Source organism: Genypterus blacodes, unplaced genomic scaffold (genome assembly GCF_046128005.1).
Source record: "Genypterus blacodes isolate CSIRO-AG114 ecotype Tasmania unplaced genomic scaffold, CSIRO-AGI_Gbla_v1 ptg000017l_1, whole genome shotgun sequence".
NCBI classification, from domain to species: Eukaryota; Metazoa; Chordata; class Actinopteri; order Ophidiiformes; family Ophidiidae; genus Genypterus; species Genypterus blacodes.
In genome coordinates, this window is record NW_027466831.1 from 3,676,946 (window position 1) to 3,692,028 (window position 15,083).

Sequence of the window (15,083 nt, forward strand, 5' to 3'; positions counted from 1 at the left end):
CTGACTGTCTGCTCCCCACAGGAACAATCAGTGGCCCCTGGCCCCTGGATCAACACTGGGGTAAATGATACTGCCCAAGCACAGGCAGCACTGCTGATGGTGTCTTGGGCTCTTCCGTACCAGGAGCAGTAGGTAATGACTCCTGCCTGCCACAGTGGACCTTAATTTGTTATTGTAGCAGAGCAGCTGTGCAGCATGCTGCAGAGAGCAGGTGGCAGCCTGGCAGGAGTGGAGGATGGGGGGTGGAGGGAGGGGAGGGGAGGGGAAGGAACGCGTGGCATATGTGGGGGCTGTGGGGGGGTGGGGAAGCGCAGGGTGATGGTGGAGGTTGGGACACAGCACACAGCTAACTGAAGCCCAGCAAGCATGCAAATATTAGGGATCGTAAAGAAGAATAACAGGTGAGACTCTGGCTGGTGTCCAGATCCAGATCCAGATCCTGATCCAGATCCAGTCGGGCTGAGTGTGTGAGTCTGTTTGGACACGTAACACGACGCTACACAGATAATGTAGTGAATTTGAACCATATCTTGTTTATTTTTATTTCATATTTATCCCCCCGTGTGTCTAGTGAATGTATTGGTGGATAGGTTGACGTGTTTAAGGACTATTAAAGGGATAGTGCTCATTCATTATAACAACACATATTGTGCGTGTAAGATATGACAATCTGCACTTCCGTACAGACTCTATTTATAATGCTCTTTAAAAAAAATCAATACAGCAACAAGCCGAGGTGGCGCGGACTCTGCTGCGGGCTGTGGAAGTGCGTCTGTCGGGAGGATTATGTGATCACTGGTGTCCTATTGTTGCGTCAATCATTAGACACAAACTCGGCGGCTCCTGTTCCCCTGCTGTCACTGCGCCGCGTTATAGGCTTCCTGCTTTAAATGCAATTAGCCCCGCCCACCTCACTGTCCTCTACGGCGCTGTACACACACACACACACATACCTGCGCTCGATCCTCTCCCTTTGCTTGACTGCTGAGGGTGTTCTATTCACTCACAGCGTGTTTATCTATTGTTTATTATATTTATTATAATCAGCTGAGATACAAAACAAACTGACCGGAAGTGGAGGATTTGCAGATTCGCTTCAACCGCCGTTGAATCCCAAACTAAAAAGGAGCAAACTTCGCGACACACACACACACAGACAGGGAGCATGGTGGGAATGCCGAGTGCTTTCAACTGTAAGTACAATTTATATTTCAAATTAAAAACCGAGTAAATGAGTCAATAATCCTGTCTGAGTCGTTTCCCTTCACCTGAGCTCGTTCATTCTCATGTATGTTGATTGACTGACTGCATCGACTTATCTGTTAGATCATTAATGAGCATAATTTCATAGAGGGGTGTTGTCTGTGTGTGATGTAAGATTGAAAACACACACACACACACACAAAGAAAATAAATCATGTCTTTGAGTGTTTTACTTCATCTTTTAGATCTTATCAAATCCGTTTAATGACCAAAAAAAAACAGAAGCCCAGTCATCCCCTTTGTCTGCTGAGATGTTATGCTCATTAGGCTCCATTAAAGGGTGAGAATAAACTATGCATAACACAAACTCCATTCAGTGTATTATCCCTCATATCGGTCCCACTTGCCAGCCATTATGCTCCTATTTGATTTGAATAGCAGGCGGCCCTTGGTTTGTGTCTTTTCAGCGGTGGATTTGGAAGCTTAATCCTACCAGGCAAAGTTGTTTCTCTCTCTTCCACCATCTGGAGTTTAAAGCTTTTCGAGGACAAAAACACCAGGCGGAGTGAAGCTGGAGTGGAGCTGCTTGTGCGGGGTGCCAGGAGGAGGTTTTTGCCCCTCTTTGCCTGCCTCCGTATGCCTGCTTGCTTTTACACCGTGGGTTAATGGTGCGGCCCTGCAATGCAAGTGGGGTCAGGGGAAGAAGTGGGGTGGGGGGGTTTGAGTGGATGACTGTGGGCCCCCGTGTGTTTGCGACTCCCTCGGGAGCATCAATCGGCCTCCCCTTTCACGCCGCAGCAATAAATAATCCCATGACAAAGACAGGACTGTGTGATGATGAGGATGGTTGTGGAGATGATGAGGATGATGATGATGATTATGATGGTGCTACAGTGGCCACCAGGGAGCAGCAGAGCGTCTACTGTAATATGAAACTGTAAACATGATGGATTCACCGTTTTCACAGTGGCGATCCCTGTTTCTGAGGATGAAGCTCCAGCTACGACACAGAAACATTACATATGTGTGTGTGTGTGTGTGTGTGTGTGTTTTGCGGTGGTTATTGTTTTCCGCTGCTGTAATTTGATGTTGTGCACAAAGCAAAATAACCTCTGGGGGGGGGGGGCGGGGGTCTGCGAGGATGCTGAACGCACACTAGGGGAAAATGTGTTAAAGAGCATGTCGGCTCAGCATCGCTCACACTAGTCAATCATTTCCAGTCCCCCTTGATTCAATTAGAAGTACTCCAAAACATGTGGATGTTTGGAACCACCGATAATTTTCCTTTTTTTCTCCCCCCTTCTTTCTCTGGGGTGGGTTATAGAGTCAGATTCCAATCCTCTGACATTTAAAGGGGAAATAAACGACAAAGGGGCCCCTGCAGGTTTGCATTAGGGACCTAATTGGTTTTGGCTTGAGTGGGCTGTTAGTGTTGCCAGACGTGGGCTCTTTGTATTCAGCCGTGTGGGAGAATTTGCCTGTGCTGGAGGTACAGGGAGAGAGGTGCCTGTAGATCATTTCAATCACAAGCTGTGCACTTTTCTCTCCCTCTCTCTCTCTCTCTCTGTGATTGTTTGTCTGAGAATGTGTGTCCTTGCATGTATGTTGAAAATGTCGACATACTCCATGCCCCCCTGTGTCACTTCTGCATATGATACCTATATGCGCCTGTGTCTGTCTATGCATGCAGTCGGCCGTGTGTGTGTACGGCTTTGTTTGGGTATGTGTGTTTGTGCATGCTTTCACTAGTGTGTGTGATTTTGTGAAATGTGTGTGTGTGTGTTTGTATGTTTTAGGCTGTGAGCCCAGTATCCTTCTCACTCCCTCTGGTCTCTGCGTGGGTCTTTTCCACCAGCGCTACCACCTGTTAGTGTTTTACTTTGGGCCCCAGGGCTACAATGACTGGAGAACCATCCAGATTTGCTCATCAGGGCCCATCAGATCGACTCGCTTACCTCAAATCTGGCTCCCATTACCTATCACTGAACCAATCTGACTTGGAATCCCCAGTGCAATTTAGCTGAGTCAAGATGGCGTGGAGCAGAAACTGGCTGGAGCTGAAGTGCGCTTGATTAATGGCACATGAGCGATGACATTTAATTCAGTGTGTTGCACTGCTGGATCACGCTTAAGTGTTTGCTAAGTGTGGTTTCAGTGGAGAGAAAGATGTGAGTTTATGGGGTCAGTTTGTTGCCCAATGCGCCACATGTGAGAACCACAACAAAGAATCTGGCAGCTTGATTTCAGTCATAACATTTGACCAAGTGACAGTTTAAATAGGTTTTTAATTGTTTATGGCGTTATCACATAGTCACTATTGAAGAGTGCATGCTGGGAAAATTATAGTCGCATATTTAACAAGAAAATGAACCCCAATCATAAATCTGTGTCAGCTACTCAAAGGCAGGAAATGATGATAATCCATCTTTTTCAGGCGATTATCAAGTCCTCCTAAACACTGCAAACATTGCAGATCCCTTCTCACACACACACACACACACACACACACACACACACCACTGTTTGCAAACAGGGTCGTTCCATGTTTCGTGCGATCTCTTGAGCTGTCTGTCTTGTTGCCTGTTTCCAATTCCACACACTGCGCTCCCCGGTCCATGACTTCAGACTGTGTGGCAAGAGGGAGAGAGAGAGAGAGGGAGAGAGAGAGAGGGAGGGAGAGAGAGAGAGCTTAAAAAACAGTGAGAGAACGAGAGTAGAAAGGGATTAGCTGTCAGGGAGAATGTGAGGCTAATTGAAGCCAGTTTTGCACAGCTGTTTCTTGTTGCTGCGCGGCGCTGCACGGAGCGGCCGGGAGGATGGGATCCAGATGTGATCTTGCGCCAAAGGATCAGTCGCCAATAACAATCCTCAGAAATACCAGCCGTACAGGAGACGAGGGCGATTAGGGTGTCCGAGCTCGCCTGTCCCTGTCAAAACATCACTCCTCCGCCTCTGAACGATAAGCTGCCTCTGTGCTTTTCACTTCTGATTGCAGGTCTTCGCTCAGCTTCCCGACTCGCTGTTAACACTGTCATTTTGTTCTACTGCCAACCGCCGTGACCTGTGTATTCAGGTGTCGCCACCCAGCGTAAACATTGTTTTGACACATTTGACTATTCCAAAAAGGCAGCCCTGGGTGTTTGAGACGTCTTTAGCATATGTGTTGCACTCAGCCAAAAGTGGATTAAGGCCTCCTTTGTGCCTCCTCCTGTTTAAAAGTGTTTCATTCAAATCGTCATGGATCAAGCGTGTATCCTTTATCTGGCTCCCACGAGTGTGTGTGTGTAGGCATTTATTCGCTGCTCTACTTTAAGTGGAGGGACATCGCCTGGTAACAAAGGGGGCCAGTCTCTTCACAGTGAATCAGAGCGGTCAGGCAAAAGAAGCACGTGAAAGAAACTTATCACCACATTATGCTTTTTAATGCCCCCCCCACCCTCTCTCTCTGTCTCTTCTCCCTCTCTTGCCTTCCTCCCTCCATCTTTCCTCACTCGGCTCAAACAAAGAGGAGGTTGCAACGCTTCCCCCCCCCCACCCTTTCGTCACGTCGTCCACGGTTACTCCAGACGCTTTTTCTCCTCACCTCCTGTCTGTCTCACTCCCTGCTTCTTTCCATCCGTCCGCATTAGTTCACTCTCCTTCCCTTTTCTATCCTTCTCTCCTTTTGCCACTCATCTGCCCCGGCCAATTGTCCAGACTCCTAACTGCAGCTGGTCTGTCATCATCCAGAGGAAAGCTGGGATCCAGCTGTGCGTGAAGATTGGACTCTGTGTGTGTGTGTGTGTGTGTGTGTGTGTGTGTGTGTGTGTGTGTGTGTGTGTGTGTGTGTGTGTGTGTGTGTGTGTGTGTGTGTGTGTGTGTGTGTGTGTGTGTGTGAAGTCCCCACTTCATCAGACAAGATATAGACATTATTTACAATTACTACACCGGCCTGTGTTCTGCATTCTGATTGGTCAAAAGATTTGAGGGGTGTAAAAAAACAAAACAAATGACAACTTCCATGGCGACCGTGCCAGGCGGGAGATGTGGTAGTGCATCTGGGGACGACATTCCGGCTGTACATGCTGGGAATGTTTCCATCTTGTTTGATGTAATAAAGGGAAAAAGGGAGCCCATCTGTTCCAAACCCTGGATGTAAACACAGCATTTGACTACAGACCTGACAGTCTTTCCCTAATTTACACTCCTCTCACATTTGATGTTCCATATTCTTTCATTTCTTTCTCCTTTGCTGTCACTTCCCTGTGTCTGTGTTTTGCAGGAACACTCACAGACATGTTTTGCAGAATCCATGATGTTGCCAAACTTGTCATCCCTCATATAATTGCAAGTTCTGGCAGCAAGCATGCAACTAAACACATTAATCAAAGCTTTACAGCTTCAAATTGTGATCCTTAGTGATTCAGATAATGCATCGCTTTGGCCTCGGGTGACTTTGTGTTGTGCACTCACTCTCACACACACACACACACACACACACACACACACACACACACACACACACACACACACACACACACACACACACACACACACACACACACACACACACACACACACACACACACACACACACAGGAAAGGTGACGGAGCATCTGTGCCTTAGCCAGTATCACTCTAGAACTCTCTGTCCCATGTGTTCATTATGAGAGAGTTTTATGACTTTGTCAAGTTCACCTCATCTGTCTCTTGTATGAGTTCTTTCCCCCTGCTGAGCCTTTTGCTGTCGGGGAGCGGAAACGGCTCACGGCGAGACAATATTGCAGAAAAACAGCAGTTGCACCCCGTCTGTCCCATGTGTGGTAGACGTGCTGGTGTTTATGTGTCTTGTCCTCAGCTGGTATCTCTGCTTGTTGTTGTTGCCTGTTTGTCCTAGCAGAGCGTCCTAGCACGATGCCGTACCCTCGACGGGTCTATGAAGCCACAACAAAGGCAGGTGCCTCCATCGGCCCCCTGCGGTTTAGGTTGGAGTGAATGATTTGTATGAGTCTGAAAAACTGAGCAGGAACAACAGGGAAGGCAGCAGGGGGGTCGGGTTGATTTTTAAATGACAAAGTACCAGAATAAGGAAGATGGTGACCCCTCCATCACTCACACACAAACACACACACACACACACACACACACACACACACACACACACACACACACACACACACACACACACACACACACACACACACACACACTTAAATGAGGATTGCATTACAACACTGACAAGTCCAAACATCCCTGGGGCTGAACCCTCGGGAATGTCAATACATGCCTCCGCGTGTGTGTGTACGTATGAGTGTGTGTATGAGAGAGAGAGAGAGAGAGAACAGTAAAGCCAGCCATTATCTCCCCTCACTTTTAATTGAGCCCTTCAGAAATCCCAGAAACTTCTACTACTAACACACACGTACACACACGTACACACACACACACACACACTAGGAGTAAAGCCTGGAGGCTCTTATCAGTGCCTCGCCAGGTGTTCCCAGTTCTGCTGCCAGATGAACCACCTGCAGCTCACAGGTGTGGCCATCGCCAGGGAAGAGAACAACACAGCTGCTCCTCCAGCCTCAGGGAGAGAAACAGACAGGGAAGGATTTTATAGAAACACACACACACACACACACACACACACATGCACAGACAGAGACATCAGGCAAACATACACAGAAGCATGTTATATGGTAATGTTATACTGTAGGGGCTTTTGTCAGAACGCACAGCTTTCGCTTTCTTGACCTGCGGCTGGTGTGTGTGTTTTCATGTTATGGCTGCTTGTTGCACAGCTCTGTGATTGTGTGAACTTGGCTACTTTTGTCTTTGAAAACCCCTTAATTAATTGTTCCACAAAATACAAATTATAATGTGATTGTTGTTGTTGTTGATATTACTTTAACTTTATATTTTATGTTAGTGAAACTTCCTCCTGCTTTCTTTTGTTGATTTATTTATTCAGATTTTTCTCTTTTACACTGAAAATAAAACCAAGTTTCTTTTCAAGACTGGAGGGAATTATTTTGGTTATTTATCGATTTAGTGAAAAGTTATGAAAATTTCAGTTTGGCTTGTGCCATTAGTACGTTATATTGGGTCGTAATTCTTAAAAAAATCTGTAAATGTTTTCATTTGTTACCAACAGACAAAGTCACAGTGTTGCATCATACCGAGTTCGCCTGATTAATATGATGGAGAGACGTGACGCCGTTCATACTCGGGATGTTTAGTTGTACGTGTTTCATCTGTGTGTGGGCTTGAACTTAAATCCTATGTCTTAAAAAGAGGACAAACACAAACACACACACAGACTCACACACATCCCCTCCTCCCAAACATGAGAGTTGTTTATGGGAGATATTTTGTGTTTATGTGCCGACAATTGGGTGAGGTTGGCAACTCGGGGCCCGACACGGAGCGAGTTCTGATCCGTCGTATCATTTTCCAATTAGCCAAATTGCGGCATTTAAGGATTTAAGCGTGAGTGCCAGAGATGGATATGTCTGACGGCGTATCTGCTACATAGGTTAAACAAGAGACTGGGAGAAGTGGGTGGTTGTTGAATATCGTTTAAGGAGAATTATTGGTGAAAAGGGTTTGGCGTCTTTGCACTTGGCCTCCCTGCGTGGAAACTTTGGGAAGATGCAGCCAAGCAAGCGTGTGACCCACCGCTCATAAATTTTAAGCGCACATAGAAGCTCGCTCTGGTTCTCTCAGGCACACACAAACACTCCCTCTCCAGCTCATAAACACACACTCGCAGCCTTTTCCACATTTTTCACACACACACGCTCTATATATATACTGTATATATATTTACTAATCTCTATTTATCTCAGTCTTCTATTTACACTCGCATACACACACACACACACACCCAAAGAGCAGCCCTGTGTCTCCCCTCTGTGTGCCGAGTGTAATAGGAGATCTGAGGGTTTTCCGTGGGTGAGTAGGCGGGTCAGGCCTTACTTAAACTAATGGCTCCCAGCAGTGTTGAATAGCCAGACACACTGGAGCCGAGGCCTGAGGTTTTGGAATGCCACTGCCGGCTCAATGCCTGCCTTTCATCGGCACCAAGTGAAGGAGAGACAGAAAGAAAGTAAGACAGAATGTGAGAGAGAGAGAGAGAGAGCGAGAGAAAAAGCTGGAGAGAGAGAGAGAAGGGGAGGAGGAGAGAGGGAGAGAGAAATACGGGACCCATTTGTTATGGGTGATATGAGGATGCCTGAAAAGCAGCGGACAATGGTCAAGGGAATGAAGGACAGACAGGGGGCAGAGGCGGGTCGGTGGTCTTTGGGGGAGGGGGGAGGGGGGGGTAAGGGGATGGGATAGGCGTGTTCGGGGTAGTGGGGGGAAGGGGGGGGGGGGGGGTTGTCAGGAGGGGGTAAAGTACCAGTCAATGGTTGTTTTGTGTCAGAGCGTCGTGAGACCCCCTGACCAGCCTCTCATTTGGGTTTTAATGTGTTGGGGATGAGCCGTGAATGAGCCTCCAGTGAGTCCATGTAGTTTTGAATTTGAACTGCCGCCATAAAAGTGGATCATTTAGAAAGGACGTGGTCTCTCCCCGTCTTTATACGGCCCTCTGCATTTGAATATAAATGCACCTCATTCTGTGGCATCATATGTAGGTTTCCATCCACCTCATTTTATGTCCACTTTGAATTTGCACTTAAGTGGAAACGGCAGAAATAATAATAATAATGGCTCTGCAGTATCTTTAGATTTTGCTTCCAGAGCTTTAAGTGCTAAACATTACATCCTCCTCTTCAGAACTCTTACATCAGAACAGACACAAATTAAAGAATACACGGCAATAAACTAGTCTTTCCCTGATATACCAAACTTTAAATTCTGAAATCTAATTGTCACACCTTCTTATTTACATAACACTAGGTGATGTAAACACCCACTGACTCGCATTGTGTTTCGCCAATGTTTAGGACCTTTAAACTTGAAATCTGTACCATCTGACAGTCAGATTTGTGCGAACCCGACCAAAGCCGGTCTTCTGCTGTGATCGACTATATGAAAAGTTAAAATAAGTGATCACAAAAGAAGGCAGAGGACTGGGAGCTCCATCCTGACCGCCACACAGAACAGGCTGTGTCATCACCCATCACTTCTTAGCATAACCATTGTGTGGTTTGCCAACTGCCATTTAAATAAAATACAAGGAAGAAAATAGATTCCTTTGATAAACAAAGTAGTCGCCAGTCAAAACCAGAACATAAAATGAGCTTTACAATGTTTTCTGTTTTTGAGATTTGTTGTCGTTGTTGTTGCTACATCTGGTCCTGCAGAGCCAATGGAGCCTTGGTTTCTTCTTCTTCTTCTTCTTCCTCCTCTTCTTCTTCTTTTTTTCGTAAACTATTCTCCAGACATTGTTGGAAAATGATTCGTCCCCATTAGATAAATGTTCTGTAGGAGATGTAATGGAAAAGATGGCACTGCTGGATCAGACTGGGAAGTATGTGGAGAAAGGAGGGGTTGGAGGGGGGGAGGGGGCAGCGATGGTCAGACAGTTAATAATGATTGGAAATTGATTATTAACCAAACAAGACATTTTCCTGATAGCCAGACTGAGAGAGGAGAGAGAGAGAAAGAGGTAGAGAGGAGAGTAAACAGAGGCATTTAGTGTGTGTTAGGATTTCATTAGGAATCATTTGGAATATCTTGATAATGACCAAGATCCAGTCAGCAACCAAAGTATTTTGAATATTAAGTAAATACGTATTATTTGTTATGTATTTACTCTCCTGTCATTCAAATTGGACCTTTTATTTAGACATATAACTCCTCCAGTCCGGAGTTCCTTTAATTATCTACATGGGGCCTAATATCATTACATCACTCTATAAAACCATCCACAAACACCAGCTTCAAAGAGCATGACGGTGCCATTACGCCACTTTATTGGCAACATCTATCAATAAGTTGCTGTTGAAAGAGCTGTCAGGAGCGGCTACTACAAATCTGTTAGGGAGAGCCGAGAACAAAACACTCTGGCCATGTGTGAGCTGCACGTCCGTGAGGCAACACAACAAGGCTGCATGAGGTCGCTGCCAAGAAGCCCCGACTCATTCAGGATGGCCGCCGCCTTCATCTATTGAGCACGTCGCTTAAGCCGTGGAGTGTTAATTAGCCTTTAAGTAGAAATGGAGGTTATGCAGCATTCAGCTTACATGCAGACTCCCATTCCCACCACGTAAACCACATCTGTGCACCACAACAGCCTGTTTATCGCTCACATCTATTGTCATGATAACGGAACTTTCAGAAACCCTGTGTTCATCGAGCAAACATTCACATTGGACACGTGTACACACTCCTTCGCACACAACTACACTAGTGTGTACGTGTTTCATTTGTTTCGCCTCTTAACTGTATGTTAGTTACTGTAAAATGAATCTACACATACAAAGAGAGAGAGAGAGAGGGAATGAAAATATACTAAGTCTTTGTTTCGTCTTTTCAAATTCAATCAGGCTCAGATGCACACACACACATGCACACGCACACACACATGCACACATGCAGAGGATTGATGCAATTATTGTAGCAATCTTTATTTCATTTAAGCATTCACCAGGTCTTAAAATCATCCAATTCCCTCGTCTCCTCCCCCTTCTCCTCTCCGTCTAATTTTTTTCAGCTTTCCCCAAAAAAAAAGCTGTTTACTTTTTCTAAAACTGGAAGTTGAGCTTGGGAGCGTGTGAACAGAAACAGATGTTGCATATTCTCTCTCTCTCCCTCTCTCTCGCTCTCTCTCGCTCTCTCTCTCTTGATTCTCTGATTCTGATGCACACACGCACACAATGGGAAACAGCTGTGTGAGAGTGGAGCAGGCGTACAGCATGCATGCAGAAAGCGTGTTCACTTCACTCTCCGCTGTAAATAGAATGAACACAGAGCAGCGGTGTGATTGGTGGACGGCCTGAATCCTTCATTGTTGCATTGACGCTTTCTCATGAGGTCGTTTTCTCACAGCGACGTTAACGCGGCAACTTTGCTTGTTTAGTGCTTGTAATTGATTCATCACAGTTTCGTACGGCGACCTCGTTATTCCAACTTTCTACTGGCTTGCAGCGATGACGTTTTCTCTACTTTAACGCTCTTTTACTCTCGCATCAACACCGAGCCAAAGTTTACATTTGTGTTTCTGACAGGTGGTCAGGATCCAGGCCAGATCTCTACCTCTCTGTTTTCACTTTCTATTCCGCAACAGAATATCTCAGAGTCTAACCCATTGATGTCACACATTGATGTGTCACAAATGATTAATTATAATTATTATTATTTTAGATTGGATTAGACCCCCACTCCCCTCCTCACTCTCTCTCCCTCTCTCGCCCTCCCTGCCACCTGGTCCTCTCTGTGAGCCTGCTGGCTGACCAGATGCACCCTGAAAAGAGCCGGCCGACAAGGAGAGATGAGGGGAGATGGAGGTTATAACGCCTGGCTGTCATATGTGTCCAATCTCTAGTTTTTTCGAAAGACACATTGCAAAATAACAACCAACAAAGGTGTCAACAATGATCTCTCACCAGCAGCAGTCAAAACACAAGATCCGACGTTGATAGTATAGATTGACGCTCTCTTTAAACAATAGACAACAACTTAATCTAATTTGTAATCTTAATCTAATTGCTGGAGTTGCAGAAATGGTCTTAAAATCCAATATCATTGATTTTGCAAGTAATCCAATCAAGATTAAGATGGGCTTGTGTGTGCGTGATCGTGTTTACTGGCACTATGAAGGGGCAGCATCTTCTTCTAATGAACTGTTTGCATCAATCCAACAGCATTTGCTTGTTTGTTTACTCAGCCAAGTGCCTGTGTATCCTCACACGTGGATCATGCTCAATTGTCAGTTGCCTAATTAAAAACAGCTCAATAACTTATTTACCCTTGGCATAGAATGCACTTAGCGCGGCACTCTGTAGTTTCTAGAATTTAACTGATGGGAGCAATAATAGGCAGACATGAATAAAGAGTACAGCCCGCCCCCATCGCAGCCTTACGCCATTATCCCAACCTGGCATTGTCTCTGCAGCACCACTTGTGTGTGAGGCCGGGGGGCATAAATCAGACGGTGATTTAAGTTTAACTCAGTGTAGCCGTGTGGACGGGGATGGAGGATAAGAGCGCCGAAGAGGAGTGAGGAGCAATTCATTCATACTCCTCAAGTGCTCTCCCCCCCACCCTCCCTCCGCAACCCCCCAATGGATCAGCTGGCACGGCACACACAGGGATGAGCGGGGCCACATGAAGACGCAGAGACAAAAGAGGGCGTCAATGGAAGAGCCTGAAGGCGGCTGGGGGGAGGGAGGGAGGGAGGGGGGGTGTTGGTATAAAAACATTTAAAAAGAAGATACCCACTTCTATGCAACGGGAGGGTGAAAAGGGAGGGGGGGCTATTTTGCACCCCCCCCCCCCCCCCCCCCCCCCCTTTGCACTCACTCACTCATACATCCACACACTCCCATCTCTCCCTCTCTTTTGTCTCCCTTGGCACAGCTTCTTGTTTAGCCTTTAGGTGCCAAAGCAATTAGTTATGTTAATTGCAGGGTCCATTGCCGGTGAATGCAGGTTGAATAGAGCCAGTCAGCAGTGGACGATTGGCCAGGCTCCACTGGGGGCGTGTGCTGAGCCTGGGAGGGGTGGAGGGTTGTGGGACGTCACCGCAGCACCCGGCCCATGGAAACAGCAGAGAGGGGCAGTGTGTGTGTGTGTGGGAAAGTGAGGGCGGAGCTAGAACTGGAAGAGAGAGAGAGAGAGGGAGAGACAGAGAGATAGAGTGATCGGCTCAAAGCCTGAGAGAGCGAGCAGAGGAGAGGATACACGCTAAAGGAGAGAGAGAGAGAGAGAGAGAGACTAGGAGAATAGGTATCACAGCGGATGCAGCTCAGGCGACGATAGAAACAGAGGAGAGCAGAATCAAGAGAGGAGAGAGAGAGAGAGAGAGAGAGAGAGAGAGAGCGAGAGACCAAGAGCGGAGTCAGCTTGACAGAGAACAACAAAGAAAGTAAGCCCCAGAGAGAGAGAGAGAGAGAGAGAGGGGGAGAGAGAGAGTAGTAGTGCAGTGTCGGTTGTCCGTCTCCATCTGGGTGCCATCTGTGTCTCTGGCTCTGGCCTCTGCTACACTGGAGCTCACATATGTGGGAATGCAAACACATGCCTGACATATGAAGGCGTGGAGTCACAGAAAGAGACAAAAAGGAGAGGATAAGACGACCAAAGCTCACCACTGCAGCTGACTTTCTCACAGGATTCCATAGTGGACTCTGCTGGAGTGGAGGTAAGGGCAGGAGAACGAGGATCAAGGCTGTGAAATCTGGATTTCTTTCTGCGCTCTTATGCTTCTGTGTGTCGTCTTAGAGAATGTTGTGCGGTTAGTGTGTGTGTGTGTGTGTGTGTGTGTGTGTGTGTGTGTGTGCGCGCTTGTCTTCCTTCCCAGAGCTGTTCCGCACTGTACAGATGGTGCCTCATCCTCTGTTCATCCTTGTCTGCTGAGATAAGAGGGAAGCAGAGACGCAGTCATCTGGCAGCAGGGAAACTTCTTCTCCTGCTGTCCATATGGGCAGAATAGAAATTCATGTAGTAATCTCTGTAGGTCTCCTTGTCATTCCTCATTCCTCTCCTTAAACACACACACACCACCTGAAAATGCACGGGCGGTTTTCCATGTCGGGTTCATGCGGGAACAGGAGCTGCTTTTGATTTTCTCCACAGATGCAGTGGGAATTTAACAGTTCGTGACTTAGTAAGATTTCCAGGAATGTTGCATCATAACTCCAGTGGCAGCAACGCAGATGTCAATTCACATTATACATCTCCCCGCTGCTGCTTCTGCTATTTGTGGCGTGTAGTAGACGAGCCCCAATCTACCTGGAGTGGCTGCCTCCTCAAATCTCAAAGTGTCTTCATCTGTTCATCATACGCTCCATGTGCCAAGCAGTGCAGGACAAACTAGGTAAAGAGGACGTGTGCGTCTGTTGTACAGTATCCCTGACATATGGGAAGAGGAGGGGAAACGGCTGTGTCTGTCTTTCATGCTGTGCCTGCATGTTACACAACACTGGCATGGGTGGGAATGTGGATCCCAGCAGAGCTCAAACGTCAGATGTGAGCCATGCTGTTGTTTTTTACGAGCGCCAGGTTGGTTTACTGTCGAAAGTTTGCAGCGTGAAAGCGTAAGTGAGTAAGTCGTCCACTCCGGTTACAAGGTTGGAATGTTTTTAATGTTCTGTGAGATCTGGGCACTGGAGTTAGAAGAAGCCGTGGAAAGCAAAGGAAGTGTGTTTGTGTTGTGCGTGTGGATGGATGGAGGAGGAGGTGTGTGTGTGAGAGAGAGAGAGGCATATAGAGAAAAGGCAGAGCGAGAGAGAGAGACCTGGCTAACATCACAGCAGGCCAGACGGGTCCATCAGGGAGATAGGAGCGACTGCCTGTTGACTGCACAGTCTCAAACCAGAGACCTCTGTCTGCTCTGCTGGACACTGTCACGCTCCTGACAGGCAGGAGCTGTTCTGTATTGTGTGTGTGTAAGTGTGTGTTTGTGTGTGTCTCAGTATCATAACAGAAGAATTTTGCCTCAAATAATTCCTGATGAATGTTATTTGTTTGAAATGTGTGTTTTTGATTATATTCAAGTGTATGGTTGTGTCTAAGGAAGTGTGTGTTTGTGAGTGTGTGTGTACCAGGTGTCCTGTAGACATGTTGTCTGCTCATGTACAAGGCTGTGTGCTTGCTTGTCTTTGTGTTCTTTCAGTTTCTCCGCTCAAACTGTAACATTAAATAGAGAAACAGAAAACCATGACCCTTGCTCACCATGCTATTATCTAAAGAATTCACTCACAGAATACCCCCTTTTCTTGTAGGCACACACACAC

General features: G+C 46.7%; 1 protein-coding gene across 3 annotated transcripts in view; it reads left to right on the top strand.

Moving 5' to 3' along the window:
• Window positions 1–1,021: 1,021 nt before the first annotated feature.
• cbfa2t2 (CBFA2/RUNX1 partner transcriptional co-repressor 2) overlaps window positions 1,022–15,083 on the top strand; it is a 31,114-nt gene continuing 17,052 nt past the window's right edge. Inside the window, exon 1 of one of the 3 annotated variants that reach the window (XM_076141433.1) lies at window positions 1,022–1,193. In XM_076141433.1, coding sequence (XP_075997548.1) covers window positions 1,166–1,193 — 28 coding nt within the window. In that variant the 5' untranslated portion in view covers window positions 1,022–1,165. Of the gene's footprint in view, window positions 1,194–13,005; window positions 13,490–15,083 lie in introns of those variants that run through there. The other 2 variants (XM_076141431.1, XM_076141434.1) reach the window with 2 other exon arrangements.